General features: G+C 46.0%; 2 protein-coding genes across 2 annotated transcripts in view; both read left to right on the top strand.

Annotated features, from left to right (window-relative positions):
* KCNK13 (potassium two pore domain channel subfamily K member 13) overlaps positions 1-9,041 on the top strand; it is a 125,898-nt gene extending 116,857 nt beyond the window's left edge. The window contains exon 3 of the mRNA XM_050799146.1: positions 6,988-9,041. Within this exon, the coding sequence (XP_050655103.1) occupies positions 6,988-7,880 (893 nt within the window). The 3' untranslated portion in view covers positions 7,881-9,041. The remainder of the gene's footprint in view (positions 1-6,987) is intronic.
* PSMC1 (proteasome 26S subunit, ATPase 1) overlaps positions 1-19,359 on the top strand; it is a 1,015,066-nt gene that overhangs the window by 931,588 nt on the left and 64,119 nt on the right. The gene's annotated exons all lie outside the window — the stretch shown is intronic.

The raw sequence follows: 19,359 nt of genomic DNA, 5'->3' as shown, positions 1-19,359 counted from the left end.
TCAAGACCATCCTGGCCAACATGGTGAAACCCCATCTCTACTAACGATACAAAAATTAGCCAGGCATAGTGGCGTGCACCTGTAGTCCCAGCTACTTGGGAGGATGAGGCAGGAGAATCACTTGAACCCAGGAGGTGGAGGTTGCAGTGAGCCGAGATCATACCACTGCACTCCAGCCTGGGTGACAGAGTGAGACTCCATCTCAAAAAATATATATATATAAAAATTAACTGGGCGTGGTGATGCACACCTGTAATCCCAGCTACTTGGGAGGCTGAGGCAGGAGTATCTCCTGAACCTGGGAGGCGGAGGTTGCCATGAGCTGAGATCACACAACTGCACTCCAGCCAGAGTAGCAGAGTGAGATCCTGTCTCAAAAAAAAAAAAAAAAAAAAAGCAAAAAGCAGTAATGAAAGAGGCTGGTCTGAAGATAGTGAGTTATTTCAATTGATTGTTCACAGTTACAGATAGCACTTTTTGTTCTATTCCTTCCCCCATTCTCACTGCTGCACTTGGCTCGTTTTTTTAAAAAGTAATGAAAGATAAAACATTAGAAAATAATTAAATCACTTGTGTTATCATCACCTTGAAATAACCTGATTGATAATTTTGTGTGTTTTTCTCTTTTTTCCCCCTTTTCTATGTATGTCCGTGGCAGACCTTGTCACTTCTGGGGTCCATCTCTTCCCCCAAGGGAATCTGATGAATCCTGACCAGAGGAATCCTTCGTCTTATACATAATTGGTTTTCTGAGTGGGTTGTAACTTGGTCTGGTCAGTGGTATATAATGGCAATTTTGCCAGAGGATTTCTGGAAAGGATACACAAAGTAGGAAACCATTTTTCTGACTCTGGACACTGGTGTGTGAGGGAGCGGTTCCTGTAGCTGTTGGTGTGAAGGGAGCCAGCTGACATGGTGGTGGGGCCAGAGCTGGGAAGCAGTCAGTCTTGATTCATGCATCATATTCTAAAGCCACTGTATTAACCATCCCTGGAGCTGCCCTCTCTCTCAATGTCATGTTCTAGGAGCTAGCCCCTGTATATTTAAGCCACCTCTATCTATGATTTGCTGTTCCTGGCAGCCAAAAGCATTTTAATTGCTGCAGTATATAGCTACATAAATATATTTTACAAAGTTTATTCCTTCATCCAACAAATATTTAATGAGGATGCCCCATATGTCAGGCGTGACTCATGCTGCAGACACACTGCAGACACACAAAGTTGCTCTGCTTTTTTCCACTTAACATTTTCACCAGTCATTGAGAACTGGTTAGAGATACAATTTTAATGGCTAGTTTATTTAGTCATTTCCCCATTGTCTGATATTTAGGTTGCTGAGGATTTTCATTATTAAAAGTAAAGACATGGTGAACATCCATGTGTATAATTGGTCTCATTAGTAATAATTTGGGAGATATATTCCTAAAAGCAAAACAAAAACAAAAAGCAGAATAAAAAGGATACCCTGATGTGATTATTATGCATTATATGCCTGTCTCAAAATATCTCATGATACGCCTACTCTGTACCCATAAAAAATAAAAAAAAAAAATATATAAATAAAAACAGAAAAAAAGTGTCTGACACATATTCCCAAATTGCTTTCCAGACAGTTTATACCAATTTTTATGTCCTTGTGTAGCATTTGAGAGTTGCCTCTGCATATAAGAACACTCTTGAAATACAAAATGCTCTTTTCTACCCTCAAGTATTTCCAGAAAAAAAAAAAAAAATCTGATTAAAGTCTACAGGACACAAGAAATCAAGGGCATACCAAATGAGAGGGGAGACTGTTAATGAATGAAAGAGGCCGAAGAGCTGTGCTAAGTGTGGGTGCAGCCTGTTGGATGCTGATTCGTATAAATCATCCGTAAAAAGATAATTTTGAGAAACCTGAATATGGACTGGATATTATTTGATATTAAGGAATTAGTATTAATATTATTAGGTATGGTAATGGCACAGTGGTTATGTTGGAAAAATAAAGCCCTTGGCAGTTAAAGATGTGTCTTTGTTCATCAAAGAAATGGTATGTTATCTGGGATTCACTTTACAATACACCAGCAAATAAAGGGGATGGGGTGGGGTGGGATGGGAGAAGCATGGTTTTGACAGATGTTGATAATTTGGAAAATAGGAGTTTATTACACTTTTTGCTCTACCTTTGTGCCTGTTTGAAAAATACCATAATAAAAAGCTTTTACTTTTTTTTTTTTTTTAACCTTAATTGAATTTTGGAAAAAAAATATGTAGTTGACAGCATATACATAAAAGGCTGGGAGACTATGGGCCTGCTCTTCATGGGCTCAGTGAAGTGTTCTGTGGGGGTTGACTGGCACCTTGGCAGTCCTGGTAGCTTTATTCCTAGCCCCAAGGACAGCAGAGAGCCTGGGATTGGTCCCAGAATCTGCCCTAGAATTTACAAGCACATTAACAGAGGTCTGAAATGATGTAAGGGAACTAGACCAAATCAGCTGTGAGTTTCATTGGCCTCCAAGCCAACCTCATGAACCGTTGTTTCTTGATCCACTCATCTGCGCCCAGACTCAGGGGCTGAACACCAATCAGATGACTTCAGGCTTGAAGCACAGGGAATATATTAGGTATTGAAAAGTACCACCTGTGACTGTCAGTTTCATTTGTATGCCTACAAAATATGGGGAGACTGAAATGCATGGGGCATAACAGGTTTTTAAACTGATGTAATTATATCATTTGTTGGAAGAGACATATATACATTCAGAAATATATATTTTATATGTTTTAGTACATGAAAATTTTAAGGTTTTAGCTTCTGATCCCAGCCAAACCCCCCCTGATTTTGGTACCGGGTTTGGCAGCCACTGCGGTCTGGGTGTCTGTATAAAGCATTGAACTATGGACACTTGGCTAATTTCCTTCCCTCCATTCTGCTCGTGGCTTGTACCCTTGACAGTGATGACAGTGAGCTATACTCAGCCTAGTCAGCTGGAGAAAAGCACAGGCCTGGGAGACAAGTCGATCTAGGTTCTGATTCTGGTTTTATGACTTTAGGCAAACCACTCAGCTTCTGTAGTCTTTTTCTCATTTGTCAAATGCAACTAGTAGACTAATAATGCCCAGCTCGCCAGTGTGGGTGTGAGGAGTTGCTGACAAGCACACGGCCTGGCAGAGGAAAGCCTTTGATAATAATCCCTGAGCCCTTTTCCTCTACCAGAAAAGGACCCTGAGGGTTATTATTCACCATCTGAGCCATCTTCAACTCTCAGCATTATGGGGCTCAAAAAAGGGGAGGCTTTCTATGGAAAAGCCTACGTTATTAGCTTAATTCCACACTTTTTAGCACTGAGAGTAGTAAAACCACTTCTCATATCTCCAACTGCAGACATGAGGAAGCTGTCTCCCTTTGCTTCCATAAATACCACCATTTGTACCATTTTCTGTTATTTTTGCTGATTGGAGAGATGGCAGTCATCCATCAAACAGTAAATAAACAAAAGTCATGATTATCCCTCCTTTAACACAATTGAGTATGTTAAAACCAAATAAATAAGAGAATCTAGAAATGTTAAATCTCTGGAACATGTCACTAGAAACCTCATTGACTGGAAAAATCAGCTCATCAAGTGTGTCTGCTGGCATCAGCACTTCACTGTCTCTACCTATGTCACTCATCCCAAAGCGAGGCTGCATTGGGACTCTGAAGCCCAGATAACTCCATGGTGCTTCTGTGTTGGCCCTTGACTCAGAGCAGCTTGATTTTTTTTTTTTTTTTTAATTTTTTCAGACAGGGTCTCACTCTGTCACCAGGCTGGAGTGCAGTGGCGCAATCTCAGCTCACTGCAACCTCCACCTCCCAGGTTCAAGCGATTCTCCTGCCACAGCCTCCCGAGTAGCTGGGACTACAGGCACGTGCCACCATGCCCAGCTAATTTTTGTATTTTTAGTAGAGACGGGGTTTCACCAGGTTGGCTGGGATGGTCTCGATCTCCTGACCTCATGATCCGCCCACCTCGGCCTCCCAAAGTGCTATGATTACAGGCGTGAGCCACTGCGCCCAGCCCACTGTGGCTTGTTTTGTAGTTAGTTTGTCTCAGCCTTGGATGCTGGGGTCAAGGATTTTGTCTGTGTCATCTTCTTTGGCTGTCTTAGTCCACATGGGCTGCTGTAACAAAATACCAAAGAATGGGAGGTTTATCAACAATAGAGGTTTATTTTTCATGATTCTGGAAACTGGGAAGTCCAAGATCAAGGCATATGCAGGTTGAGTATCTTGCGAGAGCCCTGCTTCCTTATACATAGCACCTTCTTGTGTCCTCCCATGGAGGAAGGAATGAATGAATCACCTCTTTATAAGAGCACTAATCCCATTCATGAGAGCACCACACTTACCACATACTCACCTCTCCCAAAGACTCCACCTCCTAATACCACCACCTTATAGGTGATGGATCTCATCATATGAATTTGGGGGGCACATAAACACTCAAACCGTGGCAGAGGCCCAGACATGTAATGCAGGGCCTTGAACTTAACAGATGCTCTGTAAATTATTGCTATCACTGTGGCTGGAAGTAAATCCATAGCAACTCGTGTTGCTCAGCTTTCTGAGAGTAGAATGACTAAATCACCTCTAAAACAGGCGAGGACTACCTGAGAATGTTCTCTTCTAATTGTCTGAAAGGACCTTCCCCCAGCCCACACACCTCTCTTTGTGTTTCTGAACCTTCCCTATATTCATGGACTTCATCCAGTTTCTAGAATAAACGGCCCCAGACAAATGTTTCCCCCTTTTTCTGCATGTTTACTGCATTCAGATCATGGTGTTTAATAACTACAGCAGCAGTATGCTCTGGTCTTGCAGCTTTGGGATCTACATTGAACCTCCACTGCCAAGAGTTGCTGAGGGACTTTGATTTTGAAGAGTTCCCAGAGAAGAGATGATGGTCTGATTCTCTCTCTACCATGAAGGGCCCTAAGTAATTCTCAATGGAACTATTCCCTGTCCCTCGATCCTCCCTTCCCAAATCATCCTGGCAATTCCATTCCATCCCATCTAGCTCAAAAGCTACACTCGGAATCTTCCTCTAGTTTCCTGGTTACTTGCTGTTAATTTCTTACCCAAATGCAGCTCCTTGTGTGCTGAGAAAGGAAAATTGTATTTAGTTCTAAATGATAATACAGAAAGTGACCTCTTGGCTTGACTTGAGCAGACCAGCAGGTCATAACCCCAAAAGCACACACATTTCAAGGTCTGGTCTGAACACTTCCAGGGTGCACTGGGAGGCAGCCATTGACCGAACTGAAGCAACAAGGAACTGTATCAGCTTGGTGACAAGTGGGGTATTATCAGGAGGGAGGATCATGAGAGAGCTCTTGTGATCCAAATGATGGGACCCAAGTTAGAAATTTGAACTTGAAAATAAGGAAAAACTTGGCTGGGTATGGCGGCTTATGCCCGTAATCCCAGTGCTTTGGGAGGCTGAGGAGGGTGGATCACTTAAGACCAGGAGTTCAAGGCCAGCCCGGGAAACAAGACAAGACCCTCATCTCTACAAAAATTTAAAAATTAGCCAGGCATGGTGTGCACAGCTGCAGTCCCAGCTACTTGGGAGGCTGAGGCGGGAGGATCATCTGAACCTGGTAGTTTGAGGCTGCACTGAGGTGTGATCACACCACAGCACTCCAGCCTGTGAGACAGAGAAAGATCCCATCTCTTTAAAAAAAGAGAGTGAGAGAGAGGTTTGATGGTTTGATTTTAATAAGAAACTGACTCAGGGAGGCATGCTCAGTATTCTTTTTATTTTTTAATGGTGTTTGTAGTCAGAGTAAGTCTGATGCCAACCCCCCGCCCAACCTATCAGCCTTCTCATGTTCACTGAATCGTTTGCTTGGAAGGAACCCTCATCCCTCTGATGTGAGTGGGTTGACCCTCATTGCCCCTTCATGAGAAATCCTGAGTGTATCACCGCTTTCTTTTCTATTTCTGTTTTTCTTAGTAACATCCATTGTTCTACAATATGCATTCTTAGCAGTATGCCTGTGTGCACAGGTAAAAGGTCAGGAGGGTGGAAATTGTGAACAGTTAGAGGCAAAGGCAAAACAGACATTTTATAGTTTATAAAAGTATAACATCCAATACTTCCGTTGTCACTCCGAAAGCATGAAGTGTATGTTTGAAGAATTTTGTTTAAAAGATGGGTAGATCTTGAGCAAATTTCTCATTTCTATGTATGCTAGAAACGCCCGTAATCCCAGTGCCTTGGGAGGCTGCTGTTTCTCTGCCTGCAGCATCCCCACTTCCCCATCCCACCACCACACACATACACCCTTCTTGCCTGCCTAACTGCTCTTTAGCTTTCCAGTCTCCCTGCTTCATCTTTCCTAAACCCCACTTCTTAGATGGGTTCCCCTCTTAGGAGCTCCCATAGAACCCTGTACTCCGTCTAGCACCACACTTACCACACAATATCATAATCATCTTACCGGACTAGGGCTCCATGAGGGCAGGGACCAGAACTGTCTTTTCCACAGTTCTATCCCCAGGTCAATAAGTGTTTGTAGAATAAATGAATTCTGATGAGTCTGTATAAGCCTTTTCTTTGTATGAGCCTTTGCTTCTCTCTCTAAACATGGTCTGTTGGGTTGGTTGTTCAGGTTGTGGACTGTACAAGGACATCTAGCAGAGAAGGGAAGGGAGGCTGAAATCCAGCCCACATTCTCATCACCAAGCCATTTTTTGCTAGCTGTGTCCACCATGAGGATGAGGTGCTATTCTCCTGATTTGCACAATAGCACCACACGGGCTTTCAGCAGCCTAGCTCTGAACAACGCTTAGTATGTTCAAAAGCAGGTGAGAATTCTCTTGCTCATTCTTAAAAGACTAGGGCTGAGTGATTTTATGAAACTCTCTCTTTAGGTCCTTTGCCAGCCATCAAAGCCAAGACCCAAACCCCATTCACAGCAAAGATTTCTCTTACTCTTCTCTCATTTTTCTCTCCTGCAGGGTTTGGGATGACAACTCCGGCAACAGTAGGTGGAAAAATCTTTCTTATCTTTTACGGCCTTGTTGGGTGTTCCAGCACCATCTTGTTCTTCAACCTCTTCCTGGAGCGCCTGATCACCGTCATCGCCTACATCATGAAGTCGTGCCACCAGCGGCAGCTCCGGAGACGAGGGGCCCTGCCCCAGGAGAGCCTGAAGGATGCGGGGCAGTGCGAGGTGGACAGCCTGGCTGGCTGGAAGCCCTCCGTGTACTATGTCATGCTGATCCTATGCACGGCCTCCGTCCTCATCTCCTGCTGCGCCTCGGCCATGTACACCCCCATCGAAGGCTGGAGCTACTTTGACTCACTCTACTTCTGTTTTGTGGCTTTCAGCACCATCGGCTTTGGGGACCTGGTCAGCAGCCAGAACGCCCACTATGAGAGCCAAAGCCTCTATCGCTTTGCCAACTTCGTCTTCATCCTCATGGGTGTCTGCTGCATCTACTCCTTGTTCAATGTCATCTCTATCCTCATCAAACAGTCCTTGAACTGGATCCTGAGGAAAATGGACAGCGGGTGCTGCCCGCAATGCCAGAGAGGACTCTTGCGATCACGCAGGAACGTGGTGATGCCAGGCAGCATCCGGAACCGCTGCAACATCTCCATAGAGACAGACGGGGTGGCAGAGAGTGACACAGACGGGCGCCGGCTCTCGGGAGAGATGATCTCCATGAAGGACTTGCTGGCAGCCAACAAGGCCTCGCTGGCCATCCTGCAGAAGCAACTGTCTGAGATGGCCAATGGCTGCCCCCACCAGACCAGCACGCTGGCCCGGGACAATGAATTCTCAGGGGGCGTGGGAGCCTTTGCAATCATGAACAACAGGTTAGCAGAGACCAGCGGGGACAGATAGAAGCCAGGAGTGGATGCTGGGCAGAGGCCAGAGTAGAATGGAGGATGACTGCCGCCCAGGGGACGAGCTCAGCCCCACGCCTTGGCTCTATTCCTTCTGGGAGCTGTTCCTGGGAGCTTCCGCAAGCCCATCTTTAGAAATCTGATCTGGGTTCTAACCAACAGCCACCTTCCAGGGATGGGGGGCCTGAAGCCTCAATGCTTGTCTCCTGATCCTTATTCTTTAAGTCTAAATTCAGTCTTTTCAAAATAAATCACAAAAGCAGCATTAGACATTGCCTTGTTTCTTTAATCTTGTTTCAGAGCTTTAACTGCCTGGGGAGATAGATTTTACTTAAGCCTTGATTTCCTGAGGCTTTCTCTGTTCCTTATTTGGGAACAAAAATTGTGACGACTCATTTTTCCCTAGAACTCTGAATGAATGAATTTTTAAAAGTGGGGAGAATGCTTGGGGATGTGTCTGGGCTTTCTTTTTTGCCAGGCTTCCTTCAGAGCAGACCTGCCAGTGGTGTCTGCATAGGGAAAATGTCGGTTGTACTTTTTTTTTTTTTTTTTTTTTTTGAGATGGAGTCTCGCTCTGTCGCCCAGGCTGGAGTACAGTGGCACGATCTTGGCTCACTGCAAGCTCCGCCTCCCGGGTTCCCGCCATTCTCCTGCCTCAGCCTCCCGAGTGGCTGGGACTACAGGCGCCCACCACCACGCCCAGCTAATTTTTTGTATTTTTAGTAGAGACGGGGTTTCACCGTGTTAGCCAGGATGGTCTCAATCTCCTGACCTCGGGATCCGCCAGCCTCGGCGTCCCAAAGTGCTGGGGTTACAGGTGCAAGCCACCGTGCCCAGCCTGTTGTACTCTTTATACCTGTTTCTGTTTTTTGTTGTCCTTTTCTTTTTATTTTTAAGGCCTTAATGTCTGTCTGTGGCATCTGTGAGACCTCAATGTAATAAGAAAATTAAATTCAGCTTTGGGCCTTTAAACAGCAAGATGGTGGTGTAAGGGTGTGGGAGGGGGAGAGACTCACTTTTGTAACTAAAGAACATAGCTTAACATTTTCCCTCTGAATGGTCGTACAACCATTTCATTTTTACCAGGGCTTGGGGGCCCAATGCAAAGATGACGACTATTTATTAAAATGGAAAATGTAATAAATCCTCATTTCATTAACTAAGATTCCATGAGTGCTCATTGTGGTCAGTGGAGGACAAGCACCTAATTAAACAGGCATTTATTGGACTCACAGAAAAAGGAAATGGGAAATTGACCTTCACGGATGTGAGCGTCATTTTGGTGTCTTGACTGGAGAAACATTCTAGGCCAGATAATGAAATCTGGCCTTTTTTTTGGTTTGATGCATTTCCTTTGTGCCTTCTGAGACTGTAACGAGTCTAGTTTTATAACCTCCATCATCCACACGAGGAACAAAGGCTGTTGACCTTCATATACACAGGAGAATGCATTTGAGGGGATGACAGTAGCGTTCAAAAATGACAGCTGTTGTTTTTCTAAGGTAGGAGTGGTGCACACGCAGCGCTTTCAGAAATGATGAGGAAAGGCCGGGCGCAGTGGCTCACATCTTTAATCCCAGCACTTTGGGAGGCCGAGGCAGGCGGATCACCTGAGGTCAGGAGTTCGAGACCAGCCTGGCCAACATGGTGAAACCCCGTCTCTACTAAAAATACAGAAATTAGCCAGGTATGGTGGTGCACACCTGCAATCCCAGCTACTCGGGAGGCTGAGGCAAGAGAATCACTTGAATCTGGAAGGTGGAGGCTGCAGTGAGCCAAGATCATGCCATTGCACTCCAGTCTGGGCAACAGAGCGAGACTCTGTCTCAAGAAATGAAAGACAGCCACCGTAAAGAAGACAAAGCTGAAAACCTATGCCTCGTGAAACTGAAATGTAGAGCAGAGAACATCAGAGCTGGTGGGGCCCCTTAGAAACCATCTCATCCAGCCTCCTGGTTTTTGACACCAAGAAACAGGCACAGGGGTTGTCCCTTGTCTGAGGCCTCAGGGGTGGGTAGTGTACAGCTGGGGAAGGAACCTAGGGCTCCTGATGGTGCAGTCCAGGCTCTTGAACCCTACTCCACACAACCTTGCCCCTTCCTCAACAGGTCCCTCTTCAGGCTCAGTTGCCTTTCCTTCCAGCTCACAAACCCAGATATTTTCTTTACATACCAGAAGTACCTGATAGAAGTTCGACAAGCAACAGTGGGCTTCGAACTTAGCGCTGCACAGCTCCAAAGTCAGAGATCTTAAAGTATTCTCTATATCACTCTTCAAGGGAAGGCATCCTGGAGCTACTGCAAAATGCTTGTTAGGAACCTGTAACCCCAAACAGAGCTTCTCATAGGCTCTGTACTGTACCAGCTGCTGTGGGGATGGGAAGAGGAGCACCTATGGGATTCCTTGATCTCCATATTTCTAGTACATGGGTTGGAGTAAAGCAAGTGATTGCATCTCCAACATAGGTTCCTGGGGACCCTGGTGATGTGCTGGGAGGCCAAGGAACATCAGTATACCCAAGGCTCATCTTCCTAGAGGGTCAGTTGTACTAAGCAATTTTTGAGAGCGATGTTATATCAAAACACATGATTTTCTTTAAATAAGATCCAAAATGGGCATAAACTTTTTTGGGGGGATGAGGGCAGGGGAACAGGGACTCGCTCTATTGCCCCAGCTGGAGTGCAGTGGAGCAATCTTGGCTCACTGCAGCCTTCGCCTCCTGGGCTCCAGCAGTCCTCCCACCTCAGCCTCCCAGGTAGTATAAGCGAGTTGTTTAGTATAAGGAGGTGTTAAAGACACGCTAGCCTCAAGCAGAGACTTTCCCTGTGATGTAACCAAAAGGACAGGAAGAGTTTTGCAAAGGCAATAACTTTCTCTCTGTGTAATTAATTCCACACCTGAGGGCCCCTAAAATCATCTCATGTTCTACCCAAATCATTGGTACACATCCCACATTTGGGGCAGCAACATTCAAATCACAAAATACCCCCCAAAAAGCACAGTTTCTGAGGTCTGGCCAACCACATAGTGAAGAACACTTGTTGGCGTCAACAGACTTGGGTTTGAACACCAGTCCCGATCGTTCCAGTGTGGGAGAGGTTGGCCAAGTGGGTCGACCTCATTGTCCACCACGTGGAAATGGCAACAACACTGGCTACCTCGCGAAGCTGTGGAGAGGGTCACATGAGATGAGCCTCAGGGGTGGCTTTGTGAACCCCCGGAAAGGCACAGACAGTGGGCACTGATGGGCCACATGCTGGGATAAAGGGGGGGATGCTGCATCCCTCAGTGAAAGACTTTGTTTTGTTCTTGCACCTGGTACCCAACCCGTGCCACATGGTTTCAAGATGGCTCTTGATTATTAAATGGTGCCACTGCTGATGATAGTTATACCAAACCACAGACCCCAAAGTATTTTTTTCTCTTCCACTGAGTCTTTTTATTTCAATATCAGCTGAGACTATTGAACCATTTGACACAGTAAAATGTTTTAGAAAGGCTGTAGTAATACCCTGTATCTTGCTAACATTTTTACGGTTTTTAAGCCTTACCTGTTCATAATTCTAATATTTTGACCTTCATAACCACATTGTAGATTTCTAGGCTAGAAGTAGGCAGGGCAATTATCTTCAAACTGCCCTTGATCTTTTCCAGAATAAGAGGGAAAAATAATTATTTTATGTATGAGTTGACTGGGATTCAGATTGACAGTGGTTCTAGAGTAAGCTCGGAAATCCTTTACTGTGGTGTTCTACTGGTAATTTTCTATTTCCCTGATTTCTTCTACATGTATGAATTGGAATTCTTCTTTGTGGAAGAGATTTTCCTTCTCCCCCATTGTTTTAAAACGTTAAAGAACTTAACTTTAACATTTCTCGTAGAGTAGGTTTTCTGGCAGTGAGTTCCCTCAGTTTTTGTTGGTCTGAGAAAGCCTTTGTTTCTTCTCTATTTTTGAAAGGTGTTTTTGATGGATATAGAATTTTGTATTGACAGGTATTTTGTAAAAATCAGCACTTTAATGATGTCACACCATTGCCTTCTGACTTGTATGGTTTCACATGAGAAGTCTGCTGTAACTCCTTTCTTGTTCCTGTGAATGTAATGTTCCTTTCTTCTCTGGCTGCCTTCAAGATTTTGTCTTTTGTTTTCTGCAGTTTGAATATAATATGTCTAGATGCGTGTGGTGGGGGTGTGTGTGTGTGTGTGTGTGTGTGTGTGTGTGTGTGTGTGTTGTAAAACCAAAGTAATAATTGCCACAAGCAAGATCCACCGATGGATGCTAAAAGTAAGGGTGTAGAAGTTTAAGCCACAAAGGATATTTGCAGTCTCAAAGGATCTCCACCAAAATATTTGGTAATTACAAAGAGAAAAATAGTAACTTTACAGTGGAGAATTCTGGCAGATATCAAATTAATCAAGTGACCAGAGTTAACCTCACCATTAGCACCTACCAACATCATGTGCCACCTGACTGACGCATTGAGAAGGCACAGCATCTCTGCGGACCCCTTCACAAGAACTTCAGTCTAATCACGAGAAAACACCTGACAAACCCCAAATCGAGGGGCGTTCTACGAAGTAACTAATCAATACTCTTCAAAAATCTCAAAATAGGAAATATAAGTAAAGCCTGATGAACTGTTGCGGATTGGAGGAGACTGAGGAGGCCTGACAAATGAGGCAGGGGCACCACGGGCCTTCACCATCAGCATATTCCATCTGGATTTTTTAAGTGGAATCCAACAGTTCACGGACTCATTTCCTTAACACATTGTCTGTGATTCAGTCCCAATACAGAGAACTTGCACGTTGCAAAGAAAATCCACCTGATGACAGTAATTATCCAAACTTCTGACTCACCTTTTTCACTGCCTTAAAACACATCTTTTGCCACTAACCAAACACAATTCTGTCAGCGGGGAGCCAAGCTGGGGTTTGGGAGGAGGTCAGGCCTCTTTCCACACAGTTCTGGGTTTATTTTCCATGAAGCCCTCTTCTTCATCCAAGAAGAAAATGTCCTTCGTCCAAGGCCATTCCTATCCCAATGACTGCAGTCACACCCTGAGACGCAAGCCCATCTGGGACTATCTGGCATGCTTGCGGTCCGCAGAAATTGCTTGGAGGATTTCAAGAGTAGCTCCTTTGCTGCCATCACAGGAGTATGGGGACACAGAGAACATCTACTACCTGGAGAGAGTAAGGAAGCAGAAATCTTGTGGTGGTTGGCCACATCTCAGGTTTACAGCCTGCCCAAAGGGTGTGTAATCCCAGCAGGTTAATTTTCTAGAACCCAAGAAGCAGGATGCATTCCAGGCCCTCTGTTTTCCTCTGGGAGCTTTTACAAGGCCAAAACATTGGACTGAAATGATGACAGGCTCAGCAGCTCCCTGATTACACTCTATCCTGGAGCTCGGAACCCATTTCTATAGGACCCATAATTGGATAGTCTACCAAACACTCCCCCAGAAATGTACCCCCAACCCATCAACTGACGACGGGTTACATGAAGGGCACCACTTACCATTACACAAATATACCACGGGTAGGGGGTTGGTGAGAAGGAGAATGGAGATAGTTATTTTAACTCTCCCTTTCTTTCTGGGGAAAGAAAATGATTATTTTAAAGTCATGTTACTGGAGAAAAGTAACACCTGCCTCCAAGTCTAAGTTAAAGGTCACAGAACATCTGAATCACATTTCCTTTCCTTCTCCTTTTCCTTCTCCACCACGAGGGCCTTCTGGAAGATTCTCCTCTGGCTTTCCCAAATCTCCTACATGCCCAGCTCCAGCTATGGGGTGCCTCATGTCCTTGATTGGAGGCATTTGAGGTCAGTGCTTAGGGGGCTTCTCGATGCAAAGTCTTTGGAGCCTGGGGCTCCATCGAAGTCCCTCTGAATGAGAAGCGCTATAGGTGGGCCTGGAACTCTGCATTTCTAGAGAACTTCAGAGGTGTTCTGAGAGGGAGCTGCTGGCCTGCCTCATTCAGCATCATCAGCCTGGATCTGGGCCCTGCTTTTGAGTCTGGCCCGTTCTCCCCACTGGCGAAGGTTTCAGTCTGGGTCCTTCTGACTGAGTTGCCTGAGTTGTGTTGAGAGATCTGCTCACCGTCTCCACGCACTTGCCCCATCCCTACAGGCTGCCTAGTTTGGGGTCTGCTCATCCTCGTATAGCCTCTGTGTTACAAATTCCAACACCTTTGGCCTAACTCTCCTCCATTCAGCATCTGTGCAGGAGCCTGTTCCACCAGTGCCCAATTCTCAAACATTGTCCCCTCCCCTGTCGACCCAAGCATCATCTAATTTTGCTCAGAGTTCAGGCTGGAAGCTGCTTATGTCGTCAATGCTAAATGAGAAAGGGTCCCTGGAGCTGGCCAGAGCCAAGATATATGGATGGGCTGAGCTGAAGAAAGCAGACTGGACTCTGACAGAAGCATGATGTTAATGGATTGGCACAGCTAATCTGCAGAAAGAGGAGAGGATGGAGGCGAGTGGGGGCAGTGCGAAGTCTAGGGCTCAGGGTAGAGGAGAAAGGGGCAGACTCAGAGAAAGTTTCGGTCCCCACCACTTCCAGTTTTCCTGCTGGCCTATGGCAGGCAGCCCTGACACACAGGGCAAGTAGGACTAACCACAGGAGCCATACCAGGTGGGGCGATGCCAACTTATTGGGCCACTGGGAGCACCCTGCTTCTATTATCTGTCCACCTAACAAAACACCCTTTGCCACTTTCTTAAGCCCCTGGCCCCTGGACGATCACCTAGGCCTGCCCTGTGCTCTCTGGGTAAACACTTTGCCAGCCTCCCAGTATCAGAGATCATGCCATTGTCTCCAAGGACCTGCCCCACCTCTAAGGGCTGCCTAGTCTGGGGCCCACGCCTCCTGTTCTGGTCTGCTGCGTTACAAATTCCAACACCTTCAGCGTAGCTGTCCCTCCTTGCAGGAGCAAGGAGAGGGGTCCGGAGCCAACAGACAGCCTTGGTCAGTCATTTGTCATTCTTAGTGCCTTTGTTTGCCAGGCACTGGGATAGTGGTGAGTGAAACAGACCCAGGAGCAATCCTGTCCTCAGCAACCTGAAGTGTTGTGAGAGAGGGCAGCAAGGGACCATGTAAATGAATATGGAACTTCTGCCCCTAACCAGTGCTGGGAACAAAAAGGACGTGGAAGCCAGGTCAGGCCTCTGGCATCAGGGAAGAGGAACGGTTTCTGCTGAGCTGGTCAGAAGCCCAAGGGACAAACATAATCTAGGGGGCCTTAATCTAGGCCCATCACTAGATTAAAAGAGTGATGGGCCTCACTGGGGTCTTCATGGGCTGGACCGGATTCCCAGCTGGGCCACCTGAGAACCCTGGCCTTGAAACCTCCCCAACCAAGGCACTGGGTGTATTTGTCCATTTTGCATTGATATAAAGGAATACCGAGACTGGGTAATTTATAAGAAAAAATGGTTGATGTGGCTCACTGTTCTGCAGACTGTACAAGAAGCATGGCACGAGCATCTGCTTCTGATGAGGCTTCAGGAAGCTTTCATTCATGATGGAAGAGAAAGGGGAGCAGGCATGTCACGTGGTGAGAGAGGGAGCAAGGGGCGGGGTGGGGGAGGGCAGGAGGTCCCAGACTCTTTAAAAACCAGATCTCCTGTGAACTAACAGAGTGAGATCTCACTCATTACTGTGAGGATGAGGATCGCACCAAGACATTCATGACGGACCCACCCCCATGACCCAGACACTCCCATTAGGCTCCACCTCCAACACTGGGGATCAACTTTCATCCGGAGATTTGGAGGGGACAAATATTGACACTATACCATGGGACAAAAGGCTCAGGTCATCCTGAAAAACAATCCTTCAGGCAGAGAACAGGGCTAGGACAGGCTTTGGACAGGTAGGACAGGCTCCAAATTAGACTCCTGGTTCCTGCTGGGAGGGCTGGGAAAAGTGGCCACTGCTCTCTGAGCTTCAGTTTCACCATCTATGAAAATGGAACTGCACAAGGATGACACACAAATTCATGAGACGTCCCATGAGCAAAGAAAGACCCAAGAAAGATGCACCCATTCTAACCAGAAAGATGCACTCCAGCCAGGCAAGGTGTCTCACGTCTGGAATCCCAACGCTTCGGGAGGTCAAGGTGGGCAAATCACTTGAGCCCAGGGGTTCAAGACCAGCCTGGGCAACACAGCACAACCCCATCTCTACAAAATATACAAAAATTAGTCGAGTGTGGTGGTGGCAACTGTAGTCCCAGCTGCCCAGGAGGCTGAGGTGGGAGGCTCACCTGAGCCCAGGAGGTCAAGGCTCCAGTGAGCTGTGATTCCCAGCCTTGGCAACAGAGCGAGACCTTGTCTCAAACAAAACAAAACAAAAAAAGATGCATTCCACAGGAAGCCTGCTGGGATTCCCTCATGCATGGACTGACTCTCCACCCCAAGTGTCCTGATGGTTGCAAGGGCTGACACATGACTCTGCAAATCAGGGCACCTTGTCTACCAGGCACAGCTAGCACTATGCCCTGGGCCCACAATATCAGCAGGGGCCTGCAAAAATGCTTTAACCTTTTTTAAATCAGAAGAGCAGGCTGGATGTAGTGGTCCATGCCTGTAATTCCAGCACTTTGGGAGGCCCAGGTGGGCAAATCGCTTGAGTTCATGAATTTGAGACCAGCCTGGGCAACATGGTGAAACCCCATCTCTACAAAAGATACACAAATTAGCCAGATGCGGTGGTGCATACCTGTAGTCCCAGCTACTCAGAAGGCTAAGGTGGGAGAATGGTTTGAGCCTGGGAGGCAGAGGTTTCAGTGAGCCGAGGTGGCACCACTGCATTCCAGCCTGGGTGATAGAGCCAGAACTTGTCTCAAAAATTTAAAAATTTAAAATTAAATAAATCAGAAGAACACAAGAATATGATCTGCCCTTGATAATATTTCTCTCTCTACCAATACAATCATAAAATATAATTTTAATACGTTTTATAGAGAAAAGAGACCACAAAAGTCATACCACGGCTCTGCTTGAAGTACAGGTAATTGAAATTTCACTCTTAGTGATTTCTGCATTAAATGCAGGTCCCTGAGGACCTGTGGCTTCCAGGCTCCCTCGGGGTAAATGTTTGTCAGCCAGTGCTCCTAGTAACAGTGGAAAGAAATAGCCAGAGAGGGCAGGGCGCAGTGGCTCAGGTCTGTAATCCCAGTGCTTTGGGAGGCTGAGGCTGGCAGATCACGTAAGATCAGGAGTTCGAGACCAGCCTGGCCAACATGAAACCCATCTCTACTAAAAATACAAAAATTAGCGGGGTGTGGTGGCACGTGCGTGTCCCAGCTACTCGGGAAGCTGAGGCGGGAGAATCCCTTGAACCCGGGAGGGGGAGGTTGTGATGAGCCGAGATGGCTCCACTGCACTCCAGCCTGGGCGACCTCTAGGGGGCAGTGTTGACAGTGGTAAGGAGTGGCTGAAGGTACAGTCCATGATGTTGCTAAGGGTTGGACTTGACCTTAAGCACACTTTTTCTATTAGCTCCACTGGAACTGCCCTCACTCCATGCTAATTGGATTAATGGTAAATAGCATAAATACATGGACAAATAGGCTAACAGGTTAGTTTGAAATCATAAATGAAATTAAATGCACAGAGCCCTCATCTCTGGAGAAAGAGACAAGATTGTAATCAGTGGAGTACGACCAGGCATCCCCACCTTCAGGGGGCTCAGTGCCTAGAGAGAAAGATGCAGAAGGAAACGAATAATCACAAACTATTTTTACACTAAAGGGACAGCGGGAATGGAGAAGAGGAAAAAGTTATGCCTCAAAGAGTCAGGGATGATTTCGCAAAGAGGCTGCATTTACAGTGGGTCTTGATGGATGTCTAGGAATTTGCCAGATGAAGAATCAATGTGAGATGATGAAGGAACATGACATTTGGACTCAAGCAGGCCAACACTTCAATCCCAGCCTTGTTCTTTTCTATCGATGTGACCAGAGACAAGTTATTTCACCTCTCTGAGATTGTTTCCTTATCCATAAGATACCTACAATTAGGAATTCCTTAGAGGATTAAAGGCAATAACATACATACAATCCCTGGCACATGATAGGCTTTTTGTAAATAGTAGCTACTAAAAAGAGATGTGTTGGAAACTGAGGGTTTGTACAAAGGTGCGTTGCAAGCATGAGTCACACAAAACTGGGGAGAGGGTGGGCCGGAAGCATGGGATTCCAGAGAACCTGGGTCTGAATCTCTTGCAGTCCTTGACGTATCAGCTGTGTGGCCCTGGGTGAGTTATTAACTTCTCTGCAACTGTAAAATGGGGTAATGACGGCACAGCCTTGGAGAGTTATTGTGATGATACAATGAGTTAGTGCAAGTAAAATGCCCAGTGCAGAGTGAGCCATCAGCAAATGGCAGCTATTACTGCTGTTTCATCATCCCCATTGCTTTTTTGTCATCATTGGGAAGAGGAAGTGAGGGACTGGGGCTGAGAATGAACAGATCATATCTGACCCTCCACCGATCTTGATATGCTATATTGATTGGTTCATCATCCCTTCATTGTCTCTCCCTATTAGAATATAACCTCCAGTGAGATGGGCTCGTTGTCTTGTTCACTGCTCTATGCCCAGTGTCTAGCAGAGCACCTGACACATAGGACAGTCGGCCCTCCCTATCCATGGATTCTGCATCCACGGATTCAACCATCCTCTGATTGAAAATATCCAGGGTCCGGCGTGATGGCTCACAGCACTTTGGGAGGCCAAGACAGGCAACTAACTTGAGTCCAGGAGCTCAAGACCAGCCTGGGCAACACGGTAAAACTCTGTCCGTACAAAAATATGCAAAAAAAAAAAAAAAAAATTAGCCAGGCGTGGTGGTGCATGCATGTAGTCCCAGCTACTGGAGAGGCTGAGGTGGGAGGATCACCCAAGCCCGGGAAGTTGAGGCTGCAGTGAGCCGAGCTGTGATCACACCACTGCACTCCAGCATGGCTGACAGAATGAGACCATGTCTCAAAAGAAAATACTCAGGAAAACAATTCTACGAAGTTCCAAAAAGCAAAATTTGCATTTGCTATGCACTGAGTGCATTGAATCTATATAAATGAAGTGATGTGTAAGCATTGTCTCTCCTTCCGCCTTATGCCCCTCATTCAAATTCTTTCTTCTGAGGAGGCAAGAACTGAGGTTGCTGCAGACCCATATGGATTCACCACCACTAACAGTACTATGCTAAACCCTTTTGTGTATTTTATTTCGCTTAATGCTCAAAGCAATCCTAAGGGGAATGTTTTTTATTCCCATTAGACAGATGAAAAACTGAGACAAACTAGGTGGTCCGAAGCAATAGAAATGTATTCTCTCCCATAGTTTTGAAGGCTACGAGTTCTCTCTTTATAAGAACACCAGTCACACTGGAGTAAGGGCCCACCCTACATTAGTATTAACCCACCCAACTTAATTAATTATATCTAAGGTCATGCAGTCATTA

Source organism: Macaca thibetana, chromosome 7, assembly GCF_024542745.1.
Source record: "Macaca thibetana thibetana isolate TM-01 chromosome 7, ASM2454274v1, whole genome shotgun sequence".
NCBI lineage: Eukaryota > Metazoa > Chordata > Mammalia > Primates > Cercopithecidae > Macaca > Macaca thibetana.
The sequence above is the reverse complement of the archived record's forward strand: the minus strand, read 5'-3'. Positions and strand labels throughout refer to the sequence as shown.